This window comes from Physeter macrocephalus, chromosome 10 (genome assembly GCF_002837175.3).
Source record: "Physeter macrocephalus isolate SW-GA chromosome 10, ASM283717v5, whole genome shotgun sequence".
Classification (NCBI taxonomy): Eukaryota; Metazoa; Chordata; class Mammalia; order Artiodactyla; family Physeteridae; genus Physeter; species Physeter macrocephalus.
This window is the reverse complement of record NC_041223.1, coordinates 31,054,608-31,071,925: the sequence shown is the minus strand read 5'-3', so window position 1 is coordinate 31,071,925 and position 17,318 is coordinate 31,054,608. Positions and strand designations below refer to the sequence as shown.

Sequence of the window (17,318 nt, the reverse complement as noted above, 5' to 3'; positions counted from 1 at the left end):
CAGCTACCTGCAACAACACAGATGAACTGCACAAACCTAATGGGAGAAAGAACTTCAATATAAAACATATTTCTTGATTCCATTAGATAAAGTTAAAAACTAGGAACATTAATCAACGACATTAGAAGTCGGGACACTGGTTACCTCTGGAGAGTATGGAGGGGGCTCTAAGCATGAGAAGGGCTCCAGGGGGCTGGTAATATTCTATTTCCTGACGTGTGGTGGTGTAACATAACTCATCGAGCTATATACTAATAATTGGTATACAACTCAATATATATAATATACTTCTATTTTTTTAAAAGTTAAAAAAACCTCAATGTTTAATTATGTGATGGATTTCAATATATTTATCTGCTTCTTTCAAAAACACGAGCTCTTTCTGTGTGTTCCGTGTGTCCTGAATCCATTTTTCTGTATTGTGTTTGTTGCAGGATGAAGGGCCCCTGTGAAATACCCTACTCTGGTTCACCTCATATAATAGGTTCAGCATTTTCAACCCACAGAGGCTTGCTTATCCTTGTCCTATATGTCACAGGTAGGAGCCTGTCTCAAAGAAAATACAGACGGATGTTAAAGGGTAAATGAAGGGGATATGGGGATATATGTATACAGATAGCTGTTTCACTTTGTTATACAGCAGAAACCAACACAACATTCTAAAGCAATTATACTCCAGTAAAGATGTTAAAGAAAAAAAAAAAGGTAAATGAGTGTGTATCTCCTTTCCACACACTGTTAATGAAAATGGTACTTTTTTAAAAAAAACTTGAGAACTAAATCTGAAGTTTGAGAACTAAATCTAAGCATGTCTTTGATGCACTATGATCTTCCAGACCTTGGATAACAATCGATTTTATTTAGATGGCTACTCCAGTCTACTGGGAATGGTTGCCTAGAGCACTGGGTTGAGAAAGATTTAATGCTGTGTCAGGGCCAGTGACAGAGAATACTGTCAACGCCAGGGCAAAGGATGAAGCACAGACACCTTTCTGATTCAAAGTCAACAGAACACTTTCTCCCCTAGGATAAAAATAGTTTCTTAACCATTTTAAATGTTCCACAGAGAAATCTCTAATAAAGTTCTAATTTAGAACATCTGTTTACTACTTATACTTAGAAAGTGATATTATTTAATACAATTTTATTTCTGTCTAATATATTTTAGTTATGTATTTATAGTATTTAAATATTTTATGTTTAATATAAATTACATTATTGTAATGTGGTTGAAATACTTCACAAGTAAAGCAAATCAATAAGACTATAGGTTAATTTTTTAACAAAAAGTAGTTTAACAGGAAAAAAAAAAACACCTAAGTTTAAAAACATTTTGTTTCATCTATCCTACTCTTTGCAAAAAAGAACTGCCAGAATACTATTTTAAAAACTCACAAAATTCCAGTCTTACTAAATGTTATTCTTGGGTTCCTCCAAGAATCAAGTCTTTTGATTGCTATTTTTGGTATAAATTAAACCATACAACTCAATATATTTTTCGTATAAATTAAACCATACAACAATATTTTACAAGTTTTTGTTGATCGTAATCAAAGCTAAAATGAAAACAAACTTTTCCCACTGCAGTACTCAGGAAGACTTTAGCTTTAGTTGAACAGATGCACATATTCTAAGTACAAGGGGATTACCTTACTTACAGTACCTTCTCTTTAGATTTCTTTTGTAAAATTAGATAATTTGTACTGACACAAATTCAAAAGATGCAAATGCAGTGTGAAGAGAAGCACCTAATGTGGTGCAAAGTACCATCTTATTTAATCACATCCAGTATTATTAGCATTACCAGATGTAGAAAAAAGTGAACTGAAATTTCACACTTCTCCCTTTCACTTCCACGTGATTTCTGCATAGCCCTTATCACTAATGCACACTGGATGGTAGGTTAGACTTTTAGCAATAACTTGCTCTACTGAAATCTAAACTTCCCATCATTTAAACATTGAATCTTAGAATTAAAAATATACACCGTGATGACTGGTTTCACTAAATTCATGAACCCAAACCTCAAACGAGTACTCAAACTGCCACACAACGCTTCTCTGCTTCCCTGGTACATCCATTCTCTCAACTGTCAAAACTACAAGTAATGCACCTTCTCTTCTTTCCATAAACTTCTAACAACTTTCCCTCCCATTCTCTATCTGATGCCTTTGCCTCCTATTTTATTTAGAAACACTCAGACAGAAACTTTCCATCTTTACCCATCACACTCTGCACCAAATCTGTACAGTAGATAAAAGGCAAACTACTCATTAGTGGTCTATTCCCCATCGCCTCTCACCTTCAAAGACAATTCTTTTGCAAGTATACTCTCACTAGAATCTCTCTTTTGTAGTGGAAAAAATGCACCTTTTCTTTGACCCTCTATTTCCATGGTAGAATCTACTAGTTGCCTCCTAAATACTGATTTCTCCTTTCTCTCTCAAGTGGAGCAGTCCCCATTTTTAGTGAGCACATTGCAATCCAGCTAAAAGATGCTTTCAGCTTTCCTAGTAGTGGGTGTAGCCATGTGACTGTCTAAATTCTGGTCAATAATATATGCAGAGGTGAGTAGGATGCTAGGAAGTCTCTTTAAATGGAAGAGGTCAGTCCTTCTGCCTCCTCTTCTCCATCTACACTTGGAACGTGGATAGGAAACCACCTTTCTTTTTTTTTTTCTTTTACTGAATTACCAAAATTTGTGAACCATCTTTTTTTTTTAATTTAAAAAATATATATTTTTACCTTTTGACCCCCCCCCTTCACCCATTTCTCCCACTCCCTACCCCTGACAACCACCAATCTGTTCTCCATACCTATGAACTTAGTTTTTCTGGTTTGGGGTTTCTTTTAGATTCCACGTATAAGAAAGATCATATGGTATTTGCCTTTCTCTGACTTATTTCACGTAACACAATGAATGCCCTTGAGGTATAATCATGTTATCGCAAATGGCAAGATTTCATTCTTTTTCTTTTAATGGCTGAATAATATTCCATTGTGTATATCTATCTATCCATCCATCCATCCATCCACCCACCCACCCACCCACCACATCTTCTTTATCCATTCGTCTATCCATGGACTCTTAGGTGGCTTCCATATCTTGGCTATTGTAAATAATGCTGTAATGAACATGGGAGTGTAGATACGTTTTCAATCTAGTATTTTTGTTTTCTTTGGATAAAAACCCAGAAAGAGTACTGCTGGATTGTATGGTAATTCTACTTTTGATTTTTTGAGGAATCTCCAACACTGTTTTCCATAGTGGCTGAACCAATTTACATTCCCAACGACAGTGCACAAGGGTTCCCTTTTCTCCACATCCTCACCAAACCTGTTATTTCTTGTCTTTTTGGTTTCCTTTGCTGTGCAGAAACTTTTTAGTTTGATGCGTCCTACTTGTTTATTTTTGCTTTTGTTGTCTTCACTTTTGTTATCAGATTCAAAAAATCATTGCCAAGACCTATGTCAAGGAGCTTACCACCTATGTTTTGTTCTAGGAGTTGTATGGTTTCAGGTCTTATGTTCAAGTCTAATCCATTTTGAGTTAATTTTGTGTATAGTGTAAGACAGTGGTCCCGTTTCATTCTTTTCCATGTGGCTGTCCAGTTTTCCCAACATGATTTATTGAAGAGACTGTCCTTTTTCTATTGTATATTCTTGGCTTTGCTGTAAATTAACTGATGATATATACATGGGTTTATTTCTAGGCTCGCTATTGTTTCATTGATCTATGTGTCTGTCTTTAATGCCAATACCATACTGTTTTAATTGTTATTAGCTTTGTAATAGAGTTTAATAGCTTTGTAATAGAGTTTAAAAACAGAGAGGGTGAGGACTCCAGCTTTGTTCTTTTACCTCAAGATTGCTTTGGCTATTCAGGGTCTTTGGCAGCTCCATACAAATTTTAAGACTGTTTATTCTGTGAAAAATACCATTGTAATTTTGATAGGATTGCACTGAATTTGTAAACTGCTGTGGGTAGTATGGACATAATATTAATTCTTCTGATCCATGAGCATGGAATATCTTTTCATTTATTTGTGTCTCCTTCAATTTCTTTTCTTAATGTCTGATAGTTTCCAGTATACAACCTTGGTTAAATTTATTCCTTTCTGATACAATTATAAATGGGATTTTCTTAATTTCTCTTTCTGATAGTTTGTTATTAGTGTACAGAAACACAACAGATTTTGAGTACTGATTTTGTAACCTGCAACATTACTAAATTTGTTTATTAGTTCTACCAGTTTTTTGATGGAGTCTTCAAGGTTTTCCATATAATATCATGTCCTCTACAAATAGTGACAGTTTTACTTCTTCCGTTCCAGTTTGGAGGCCTTTTATTTATTTTTCTTGCCTAAATGCTCTGTCTAGGACTTCCAATATTTCTGAACGAAAGTGGCAATAATGGGCGTCCTTATCTTTTTCCTGATCTTAGAGGAAAAGCTTTTAGCTTTTCACCACTGAATATGATATTAGCTGCAGGCCCATCACATATGGCTGTTATTATGTTGAAGTATGTTCCCTCTATACCCATTTTGTTGAGAATTTTTATCATAAATGAATGTTAAATTTTGTCAAATGTTTTTTCTGTATCTATTGAAATGATCTTATGATTTTTATCCTTCATTTTGTTAATGTGGTGTATGTATATCACATGGCCTGATTTGTGGTCGTTGAACCAGCTTTGCATCCCTGGAATATAGCCGGGGATTTATTCTTTCAAAGACACCAGTTTGCCAGATCCCATTCTCTGCTTTTATCTCACTCAGTCTGTTGGCAGCATTAGACACATGATGCCTCACTCATTCTTGAAACACTCTTTGAATTTCTGGAAACCCAGCAGAGCCTGATTTTCTTCTTACCTCACTGGTCACTCCTTCCCTGACTATGGTGTTTTCTCCCTGCCTTCCTGACTTCTACATTTTTTTATATGCTCCAACACTCTTCTCTGAACTCTACTCACTCCTCTGTGATTATTTTAGACCTATGGTTTTATTTCTTTTTCTTTTTTTCTTTTTTTTTTTTTTTTTTTTGCGGTACGTGGGCCTCTCACTGTTGTGGCCTCTCCTGTTGCAGAGCACAGGCTCCAGATGCGCAGGCCCAGCGGCCATGGCTCACAGGCCCAGCCGCTCCGCGGAATGTGGGATCCTCCCGGAACGGGGCACGAACCCGCGTCCCCCACATCGGCAGACGGACTCTCAACCACTGCGCCACCAGGGAAGCCCAGACCTATGGTTTTAAATACCATTTATATTCTGATGACACTCTGATCTCCAAATTCATATATCTAAACTAGATGTCTGACATCCCCACTTAGATGTTTAAAAGACACCTCAAAATTTACTTGGCCAAAACAAAACTCTCCCCACATCTCCTGAACTATAGTTCGTCCCATCTTAGTACATACTCACCACCATCCACTTGGTTGCTCAAAGCAAAAACCATGGTCCATCCTGGTCTCCCCTCTCCCTCTCACCCCACCCCCATGCATCAGCAAGTCCTGCTGTCTGTGCCTCCACAGTACATCCATCACTTCTCTCCATCTCCCTTGCTACCACCCTGGTGCAAGCCAACATCTCTCTCATCAGAGCCCTGCCATGGCCTGTGTGTTCTCCTTCTATTTCTTCAAAGTCTATTTTCTAAGCAGCAGCCAAAGTAATCTTTTCAAAGTGCAGATCTGATTGTGTCTCTTCCTGCCTCTTAGAACGAAATTTAAGCTCCACATGGCCTCCAAGGCTTTAGGTGACCTGATTGGCCTCCTCTCTGATTTCATCTCCTGCCACTCTTGCCTCAAGTGCTGTGCTTTGGCCACATTGGATTTTTCCTTTTTTTCCTATTTTCTGAACACCCTAAGCTCTGGACTGCTTTTTAAAAATACCAGCTGTGGCCTCCATCTAAATGCTCTTTCCCAGTATTTTCTCACTACCAGCCCCTTCTCTTCCACATTCACAGAACCACCTAAGCTAAGGCAGCTTCTCCCTCATCACTTGCTCTCATCACATCACTCTCATTTTTTTTTTCTTCATAGGGAATTATGTTGTTCATTAAATTTTTAAACCATCAGTTTCTCCTCACACTGAAAACTACAGGAGAACAGGACCTTGTGGATCTTGTTTACTGCTCGATTCCCAGGGTCTGAAACAGTGACTAGCAAACAGTCGGTGCCCTATAAATTATTTGCTGAATGAATAAAGACTTAACATAAAAATGAAAAGTCATCTGTTTAACTATTATTCCAGTGTCTTAATTACAGACCTGAGAAATATCTCACCACCATATGCTGCTTAGTAACAGGGACTGCACTGCTCCTGAGGTAGACAATTCTATCCCTCAACAACTAGGATTATTCAAAACCCCTTATTCCTTTCTCAAGCTGTTGCTTCCGTTCATCTGTGGAGGCCTCTATGATCAAGTAGAGTACATTTCTTGTGTTTTAGACAAGACAGTTCTTCAAATATCTGAAGGTGGTGATTGTACCTTCTCAGAGTTAACAGTCCCAGTCTCCTTAACAGCTCTTCACAAGGCTGCTAAAAACAAGAGTTTCGGTTCTTATCATCACCCTCCCATGTACTCCAAGACTGCCCCAAACCACGATGTAGTCACACACTTAGCTATCAACTATGCCATGAATATGCAACTGTGGTCCAATCTACCTCATATCATCTGGCTGGTCTCATGAACTGATCTCTTTCTGAGAGAGTGTGACCTGACTGAAGTTAACGCTTCCTTCCTTCCAGTTCAAGCTCACACACCATCTCCAATCCATGTATCTTTCACACCACTAAGTGCACACGGCTTCTGTACTCACCATGCACTACAGTCATTCCTCATCTTCTTCCCAGAATTCCTGACACCGTTTAGCTTTCCCAACACAGGATACCCGCCCTATCCTACAGAAAAAGACCTCCTGGCCTCCTTTCTTGGATAAAGGTCCTGATTTTCCACACGTGCAAATTAAAACTATAATTTTCACACAAGTAGCCTGAGGCAAACTAGCACCATTTCTATTCAGCAGCAAGGGAGCCACAAAAAGGAGAGGCCCTTTGGGCTACCATGGGAACAGTCTGAAGCCAGAAGAGCAAGGTGGAGCCAGCCAACGCTGGTGCCCCAGGACAAACTGGAACAATCCTTGACGTAGCAATCCTATAGACCTTACTGGGGACAAAGTGATACCTCTATGCGATCCGCCTCCTTGCTCCTCCAAGGACAGCCAAAGAAAACAGGAGCTGCCCCAAATCAGGACAAGGGTCTCCTACACTGCTGTGCAGGGCAGCACTTTCTCAGAGCTATCTATAATCTAGTTTTCCTCCCTCTGCCTCCAAAACACACTGATATCTCATTTCAGTCATTCGGGCAGAGTAGTAACTGTTGGGAAGTTAATGATTAGAGAAACACAGTTGGTCATCCGAAAACATTCCAGATGTTCCACAGTGTGTTTAGCATTCTGGTAAAGAGAGTAGCCTTAATGAAGTAGGCTGAAGAATAAAACTATACATAGTAACACACTCTGAAAGAGTTCAGGCATGCCCAGAGGGCCAAAATACTGATCACAAAATGACCGGAATAATCTAGGTATATGATTAGCTGTGATTCAGAAAGAAAAACTAAAAAACTCTATAGGTTCAAATCTGCTACAGGGATTTTCTTTTAATTTCTTATATATATTCTGAGGAGTACTGATAGTGCTTGACAGTGCTTCCCAGTGCCAAACCTATGAGATTTCATCAAATCTCATTTATCTCATCTAGAACCTGATAGTTTTAATGCAAACCTAAGTATCTATCCGTCTATCCTTTTAAATCTTTCTTTCATTAATGAATGTTTATCAGGTGCCTGACACTCTACAGAAAAATACAGTTAAGTGTTATCTCTTCTAATAGAATTACTCCTTATCTTTACTCTAAAGAAGTCTAGCCTTTTAAAATCTGCTCTTGGAGGAACACTAATTGTCCTTTTTTGAATCTCCACCAAGTTTCAATGAAGAATTGAAAACAAACAATGAAGTCAATTTAAAAACTCAACTCACAACATTGTGTGATCTTCTGGATGTTGGAAGAGATAAGCTGAGCCAGCTGGGCGGGGTCACCACCAATTCCTGGAGTGTAAGACATAGTTGATTTGCTTGTTCGCTAATTTCATCAGCTGTTGGTGGGCTGTGCAGTTTTCTAAGCAGTCACCTAAAGAACATAAAAGAAAAGTCATATAATTGCATTTTTAAAGTTACTGGCTTACACTTTCCAAATTATTGATCTGGGAGGTTACAAGTACAAATTTGATGATCCTACTAGGGTTGAAATCTAGCTCACACAAACACACTGTATAAGGAAGTGTTCCTCTTTCTTATTTATGTACTCTCTTAGGGGTGCTCTTCCATATACATACACAAATACACCAACACACAACTGAGTCTCACATCCACGTCTCCAAGTCACACTCTTAACTCTCTTTAGTGTCTATATGCCTTTGAAACTATAGGAACTCGCCAAATGCCTTTTTAACTGCCAGTGGAACTGGCAACAGGAAATCTCTACTTTGGGGAAGACACTTAGCATTTGGGCCTGCTGCCAGGATCCAAATAAGATACTGCACATCCAGGGACCAAGAACTTTCCCACTCTATACAGAAGAAAGGTAAAGATCCACTCTTGCATCTACAGGACCAGCATCAACAGGTCCGATCCCTTGCATCAGGACCACACAACCACACGAGTAGCTGAGGCCTGCTCTCGCCCCGAAGAGGGAGTATAACCAGTCCTGTGGATTGCCACTTGGTACTGTAGCATTTCCCTCAACCCTCAAAACTCAACAAGGCTCTGGTCTAAGCCTTCTCCTGTTTTCTTTTATGGTCTCCTTTTCCCCCCTTTAGAGAATCAACCAATCAGCTAGAAACTACCAGTTTTCCTCATCCCTTTACTCAAGCGCCTAAATTTGAGAAAGTTCCTGCTGGTGAGATAACTAAGCTTCATTCATCCAAAGAGCTGCCACTGGGGGACTGGTTGGCATTTCCTTAGAGAAGGGGTGCAATGGTGATTCCCTCAGCTCAGTGCTGAGCGAAGAATGAAAAGAAATTGTGAATGATGGAAGAGAAAGAAAAATTCAACAAGATTAACTATAGCTGACTTATTATCTCCTAAGCATTGTGTTTAGGACTTTCACATGTATTTTCTTAGTGGATTCTTCCACCAAGCTTATGAGGTAGATACAACAATAATTATGATTTTTCAAATGAAGAAACTGAGGCATAATGAGAATAAGCAACATGTTTAAGAAAAGAGCTAAAATTTGAAACTAAATCTTAGAGTCTATGTTTTGAAAACACAAAACCATATTGTTGCTTCCCTGTATAACAAAATTAAGGACAGGTGAGCCCACTCAATTGAAAAACCAAATTTATCACCTTTCTGCAGACCCTGTATGAAGTTTTGCTAAACCCACAAGGAAGATGAGGAATTAGGCTTGGGATAACTACATGCATGGATCAAGGTAACACTGCCAAACAGCTTACACCTCTTCTCTCTCATTCTGCTAACAGTGATATCTAAACGACAACAGTGGTTGGCTCTCCTGATGATGAGATATGAGAAATAAAGGATCCAAATAACTGACTATACTTTAAAATATATGTATATAAACATATAGATAGGGAGCTAACTATAAACTGACTTAACAGTGTACGATCTTTGCACACAGGCTGCATCAGCCAAGTTATTCTGATGTCTGCTTTCCACATCAGTCTCCAGCACCTAGCCCAGAGCTAAGATGCACTAAAGTACTTTGGCTGTACACTTTTGAAAGCTCGTTCAGAATTCCTAGTTTTATTGCTCAGAATAACAGTAACTCAGTATCTATACCTGCACTATCAAGTGTTCAGATATCACATGTGTGGCCAGTGGCTTGGAAAGCTCACGTATGGAACATTTCCATCACAGCAGAAAGTTCTATTGAACAGTGCTCACCAAAAATCTCAATAATTAGTTTGCTATGAGGATATATAAACACTATAAAGAGAAAGACAGGAAGAGAGGATCAAGGTGCAATACTCATACTGAGAATCTTCTCAAGACTGTTTCTAAAGAGCACAGATAAAAGAACAAAGGGAATTTTAAAAAAAAATCTTGAGTGTCGAACATTACCCCTAGTTACTACTGGACACAGTGTAGACTCCTTAAGATTCCCATTAACATAAATCTCATGCTCTATAAATCCTGTGTGGATAAAGCAACAGAAATAGTCAGTTTCACTTTCTTAATGGTGAGCACCAGCACAAAGCACAGGACTTCCCTCCACCCTGTGCTCCAAAATGATAAGTTCCCAGAAGGGCAGGTTTTTTGTTTTCAGTTTTCATTTTTTTTTTTTTTTGGTCTATTTTGTGGACTGCTCTACTCTCAGTATCTGGATATACAATAGGTGCTTAATAAATATTTGTAGAATGAATAAATGTACCTATTTCCTAAGAACACACACCCAGTCTGAGGGTAAATATTACCATTTCTACGACAGTGAACTCTGGGGCCTTCTTTCAGATCCAGGATGTCCTAGGCTTATCGCTGCCTTGGACTATTGCTTGGTGCCATTTCCTCTCCCTGAAGGGCTCTTCCCATGATCTCCATGTGACTTGCTCCTCTTCCCCAGCAAAGTCTCATCACGTGCTGGAGCATTCCATATTCACTTTGATTTGAAGTGAGAAGTCACCACTCTGTCACTCTGCTGATCTAACCTACTGCATCATAGTACTAATCACCATTTAAAATGATCTAGTTAGTATATCATTTATTATCTATCCCTACCTCTGGAACATAAACATGAGAGAGACAAGGCTATCTTTTTTTTTTTATACAGCAGGTCCTTATTAGTTATCTATTTTATACATATTAGTGTATACATGTCAATCCCAATCTCCCAGTTCATCCCACCACCACCACCACCACCCCTACTTTCCCCCCTGGTGTCCATACGTTTGTTCTCTACATCTGTGTCTCTATTTCTACCTTGCAAACCGGTTCATCTGTACCATTTTTCTAGATTTCACATATATGTGTTAATATACGATATGTTTTTCTCTTCCTTACTTCACTCTGTATGACAGTCTCTAAGTCCATCCACGTCTCTACAAATAACCCAATTTCGTTCCTTTTTATGGCTGAGTAATATTCCACTGTATATATGTACCACATCTTCTTTATCCATTCGTCTGTCGATGGGCATTTAGGTTGCTTCCATGAGCTGGCTATTGTAAATAGTGCTGCAATGAACATTGGGGTGCATGTGTCTTTTGAATTATGGTTTTCTCTGGATATATGCCCAGTAGTGGGATTGCTGGGTCATATGGTAATTCTATTTTTAGTTTTTTAAGGAACCTCCATACTGTTCTCCATAGTGACTGTATCAATTTACATTCCCACCAACAGTGCAAGAGGGTTCCCTTTTCTCCACACCCTCTTCAGCATTTGTTGTCTGTAGATTTTCTCATGATGCTCATTCTAACTGGTGTGAGGTAACACGTCATTGTAGTTTTGATTTGCATTTCTCTAATGATTAGTAATGTTGAGCAGCTTTTCATGTGCCTCTTGGCCATCTGTATGTCTTTTTTGGAGAAAGGTCTATTTAGGTCTTCTGTCCATTTTTTGATTGGGTTGTTTGTTTTTTTAATATTGAGCTTCATAAGCTGTTTATATATTTTGGAGATTAATCTAAGGCTATGTTCTTGCAGCATCCACAGTGCCAGGGACACAGAAGATGTTCCACGAATGTGAGGGTGATCACTCTCCTAACAGACATGAGCATTCTCTACATAAACTACATTAACTGCATTCATTAGCTCAGCTCCTCCATCCATCAAACTATTATACTATTTGGGTTTAGTCCACAATACCGAGAATTATTTTTCACTCTTTCACACACATTAAACTTGCAAATTAAAGAGAATTATGGCAAATCTTATTCAGACTTACTACAGGTGTTTTATACAATTTCTCACCCAGCAGCACCTGGCTAAAGTTTGAGATCATAAGCAAAATTAAGACTGACTTTGAGATTGGGAGGAGCAGAAGCAAAATATCTGAAGAAAACTGCAGATGTTAATTAGTTCACATGGTATCATATTAAGTCTGAAACTAGAGCATAATTCTTAACTAGTCACAAGTCTGAGACAACCTTCTCAAAGTGGCCTGCAAAGCAGAGGCCTGTCCACATCACAAGACACAGCTGAACACTGCTATCAGTCTCTGCCCTTGGGGGGATGATCAGGCCAACCCCTGAAGAAACATCCACCTCCAATATTACTAAACAGCACAGCATTTCACAATCATTTCCTTTTCTTCCAGATCCCGAGCAAGCTTTAAATTATATATAATTATGGTCAGAATATGTTGATCTGAATTAAATAAAAATTAATGTATGTCTATAAGAAGCAAGCAAATGTAAGAAACTTGAGAGTAAAAAAAAATATAGCATTTGACGGGAAAGGCATTTTTTTTCTTTTTGTCTGAATTTAAAGAAAGTAACAACCTAAAAAACAAGAGAGGTGGGCTGAGGTGGGGTGGAGAGGCATCTTGGAATATTTTATGTATCTGTAAAGGGCCTTATGCAAACCAGCTAAGGACAGGTACTGAAAAGATCAAAGAAAGGTAGTGTGTCAAAGTCTCCAGGCCAAATAGAAAACCAACTACGATGAGCCTCCGAATAAACGTATATGGTTCCTCTACTATAGAAATATATATCTTCAGTTTTTCTATATTCGGGAGGAGAATTTTAAAGCGCGTTTTCTAAATCCGTGCGTTAAAAAGAGGAAGAGGTCAATTCGTGTCCAGCCTGAGGCAGAAGCTGCTTTCCTGAGCTGGGCCGGAGCGGCTCGGGCTCCAGCCCCGCCCCGGAGCGCTCAGCCCGCCGGTGCGCCTGAGCGGCCGGGGCGGCCGGGGCGGGGGAGGCGGCGAGGCGGCCGTGCAGCCGGCGCAGGGCGGGCCGGCCTGACTGGGCCGGAGGCACCAGCTGGACCGCACCGCGCACCCGCGCCGGACCGGAGGGCGTGGGGAGGAGCGCGCTCCCGGCGCTGGAGCAGCACCGGCCCTCCGACTCCTGAAAGCCTGCCGCGAACCGCAGGGCGGCGGCCACCTGACAACGCGCGCAAACAAGGTGGCGCGGCAGCCACAAGGACACGCGCTTTCGGGGCGCCCAGCCAGGGACACCCCCTCCAGAGGCTCCTCTTACCCCGACGTCCTCGGCTTCCTTCTCCTTCTTTGGCCCGGCCACCCAAGGGCCCGAGCGCCGCCTGCTACGAGCCTCAGCTGATGGGTGGAGGCGCTGGAACGCCCAGTGCGCATGCTCTCAATCCCTCCCTGGGAAGGAGGCGGGGATAGCCCCCCTCTTATTGGCCAGCGGGATTGAATGACAGCGGCCCTTCCCCGCCCCCTCTGGTTCCAAGCTAAGGAATAGGGATTCCAGAAAAACTGCAAGGGAGGTATTCTTTGAGGCCTGACGTGTAGATGGTGAACTCCTTATCCTGCGTGTAAAAAACAAGAGGAGGGAATGGAGAACAGCTGTTTTCTTTATCAGGTGATGCCGGCCTCCCTAGACTCGTGTCTTCAGCCCGCCCCATCAACTCACGCCTGTCTTGTTTCCTAACCCTTAACCTCAGTAGAACATATTCGCAAGTCCATTAAAAAATGCGAACGCAAATACGCAGTTCTAGCAGGAACAATGAGTGGAGTCATTTCCACTCATGTGCTCACTTAGTAACCAAGTTTTCGTAGCACATTCAAGTCATTCGAAACATCCTTGAAGGGCAGGAAGTAGATTCAACAGGATTTGAAAAGAGCAGAGAATGTTCTCATGATAAATATTCAAACATAAAGTAATTGTTAGATAAAAAGCATCAGTTGCTTCAGGTGAAAGAAATACCAAATTAATTAATTAGGCCTTTGTATTAAGGCAATAATATTTTCTGAAAGGATCATCAGGACATCAAAAGTCCAGATGGACTAAGGTGGAAAAAAAAACTAAAACCAGAATATTTTGAATTGGTACCACATGAGCAAATTCTAGTTTGTTTGGAATTATACATACATATGTGCATAAGTGAGTGAGCTCAACCAAGGATAAGAAACATAAGAGGCTCTCCGTTTATTTTTCATTTTTCTACTTTTAAGAGAGAAATGGGAACAAGAAAATTTTTCTGTTTCTCATTTTTTCCAAAAGAAAACTGTGGTATAAGTGTGGTAATAAGCAGCAACTTATACTCTGCCTCTGTGAAGAGGGGGCAAGAGAGAGATGGGCAGGTTGACCAAACAGAAGGCACACACCGCGCAGCATGATTCAGCTAGAGCCGATTGTAGACTTTTAGGAATATTGGCCCAATGTGATCAAGTTATCTGTTTTGTGAAGATACAGTGTAAATTCTAATTTTTATGTGAAAAATCTTTTTTTCAGTATTCTTAACTTTTTATAAAACATTCTGTGATCAAACAAAATACGTATATCAGCCTTTGTGATAGGTGATAGTTTCAGCCATAGAGTATTAAAGCTGGAGAAAGCCTACCAGAAAAGCTACCTCTAATTCCTCATTTCACAGATGAAAAAATCTGAAACCCAAAGAAATGTCATCACAATCACACAAATAATTATGAGAAGCACAGTTCCAGATGACCTAATTCAGAATCTTGATTTCTTCCTACCACGTAATTCACTCAGCACATGTTCATTGCGAATCTGCCATGTGCCAGGGACTGTGACAGGCACTGCAGATGAGTAGGATACAGTATTTTCCCTCAGGTTGCTCAAAGAGTGAGATCCTTCCCAGAACACTGCAAGAGATGCTGTGATAAAGATTTGTACACAGCACAGAGGGAGCCCAGAGATGAGGACGACTTACTGTGGGGTCAGGGACCATTGCAAAAGGGAAGTGTTAATAGAATCCTGAAAAATGTGTAAGACTTCACTGGGAAGACAAGATGGGAAAGGACATTCCAGCCAAAAGGAAGAACACATAAAACTTCATAAAATCACAGGCAAGTTCAAACTCTCAGGGATCTCTTCTAATTTTCATTAGACTAAAGCAGAGTGGGTGGAATGGAGGGGTATGAGACTAGAAAGTCAAGTGGAGTTTATATAATGAAAAGCCTCTATATCATGTTAAATGAACATCTAATAGGAGTTAAAACTATGAAAGCAAAGGTGTGATGTGCTCATAATTCCATGCTCTGAAGAAACCTTTGGAGAATGGGGGAAAATAAAGGGAAATAAAAGTGAGAGAGAGTTTTGACCACTTAGGAGGCTGTTGCAATGGTAGCATCCCCCAATTAAGAATCTCCCCAATATCAGAGATCTTGAAGGACTGTAGTAAGGCAAATACATTGGAGAAGAGGAGGTGAGGACTGCTTTGAGAAATATTTAAGAAGACTTGGAAATCAATTAGATATGGACAATGAAAGAGATGACTCCTTTTTAAGACACAAAACTGAGCAGAACATGATGTAGCTGAGATCTAAGATTGCTGATAAAGTAATTGCAGTTTGAGGATGGAGGTGGTGAAATGAGGGAGCAAAGTGACAGTAAGTTTAGCTTGGGACATGTTGTGTTGAAGATTCTGGGGAAGTGAGACTCAGAGATGTCCAGTGTCCTACAGGTACTTGAGAATGTGAGCTGGAGTTCCGAATAGAGTTCTGGTTGGAGCTATGGGAAGAGATGAGCTCACTAACTCTAAGGATGGGATGTTGTGGACTTTCTGTGTTTAAGGGAGGGCAGAGGAAGAAAAACCCTGAAAAGGAGTAATCAGAGAGATAGGAAGTAAACCAGGAAAAGGTGTGGTAGAGAATGAAGGAAAACATTTCAAAAAGGAGGGAATGGTCTATGATAGCACATGTCACAGAAAGTTCAAGTAAATTAAGAACCGAAAGTTGTGCATTGGAGTTGGAAATTAAAAAGTGGTTGGTAAATTTAGGAAGAGGCATTTCAGTCATTCAAGGAACTATCATGCAAAGAATTTACATTTACGTAGTGTCTGCTGCACTTTCCAAACATCCTATCATGTTTGATAGAACCCTGGGCTGTGAGAGGGGACATCACGAAGCACTGTTGAAGAACTGGAGGCTTGGTGGTCTCTTCAGGTCACCCTGCTAGTTATTGACTGAATGAGGACCAAAGCTCAGTAGTCTGAATCCTCCTCCTGGGCCCCTTCCAATTTCTCATGTTTCAAAATATGAGTGGATTTCTTCCAGGTCTTTTGAAAACTAGGAATAAGATTTCATTCCTCTGTATCCTTTGTATTCAAGTGAAAAAAAAAATAGGTATAGTTTAGGTAGCCCTGCAAAATTTAGAGGTACAGAGGATAAATGAATTCCAGAAGAGTTCCTGATATTTATGGTATCCCACCTGACATCAGCCTGCTTCTTAGTGAAACTTAGCCAGGTGCCTTGAACACAGCAGGGATCAAAAATTCTGCCAATTTAACAGGTGATCATTTCACTTCTCCCCAAACAGATCCTTTATACTTGCAAGGATTCCCTATGTCTGAAGGCTTGTGATTTGGATTTTTCAGAGCTAGTAGTTTTGGGGATTTGGGTCTTCTTGGAAAGAATTCGAAGGGCAATCAGAAGTAAGTCTTTGAGCAGGAATTGTTATCTGCATACTTGTTCCTTATTAATATAAATACTACCTAAATAACCTCTGCCACGTAGGCTAGAGAACTCTTCACTGCTGTATCTCCAGTGTTTGGAATAGCAATTCTAGCAAATTGCCTGTTCACGTTATAGCCCCTGAACTAAAATATTTTTTAAAAGGCCCACCATGTGATCTTGTGGGACAGCCAGAGAAGTAAAAGACACAAAAAGGAAAATACAAAAAGGCAAGGAATTTATTGATAAATGAGAGGTACAAGTGTACCTGTGAAAGTTTGTTTTTGGTTATAATGTAGGGAAAAACCACAGCTGTTTTAAGAAATCTGTGCTAGATTAAAAGGCAGTTTAGGGGGCTTCCCTGGTGGCGCAGTGGTTGCCCGTCCGCCTGCCGATGCAGGGGAACCGGGTTCGCGCCCCGGTCTGGGAGGATCCCACATGCCGCGGAGCGGCTGGGCCCGTGAGCCATGGCCGCTGGGCCTGCGCGTCCGGAGCCTGTGCTCCGCAACGGGAGAGGCCACGGCAGAGGGAGGCCCGCATACCACAAAAAAAAAAAAAAAAAAAAAAAGGCAGTTTAGGAACTTCCCTGGAGGTCCAGTGGTTAAGACTCCACGCTTCCACTGCAGGGGGCCACGGGTTTGATCCCTGGTCGGGGAACTAAGATCCCACGTGCTAAGATTCCACATATTGAGCAGCGTGGCAC

General features: G+C 40.4%; 1 protein-coding gene across 1 annotated transcript in view; it reads right to left on the bottom strand.

Annotated features, from left to right (window-relative positions):
• Window positions 1-13,311, bottom strand: part of STX7 (syntaxin 7) — a 50,317-nt gene extending 37,006 nt beyond the window's left edge. The window contains exons 1-2 of the mRNA XM_007100315.4: window positions 13,215-13,311; window positions 8,036-8,186 (exon numbers count right to left, since the gene is read on the bottom strand). Of these exons, the coding sequence (XP_007100377.1) occupies window positions 8,036-8,120 (85 nt within the window). The 5' untranslated portion in view covers window positions 8,121-8,186; window positions 13,215-13,311. The remainder of the gene's footprint in view (window positions 1-8,035; window positions 8,187-13,214) is intronic.
• Between the last annotated feature and the right edge of the window lie 4,007 nt (window positions 13,312-17,318).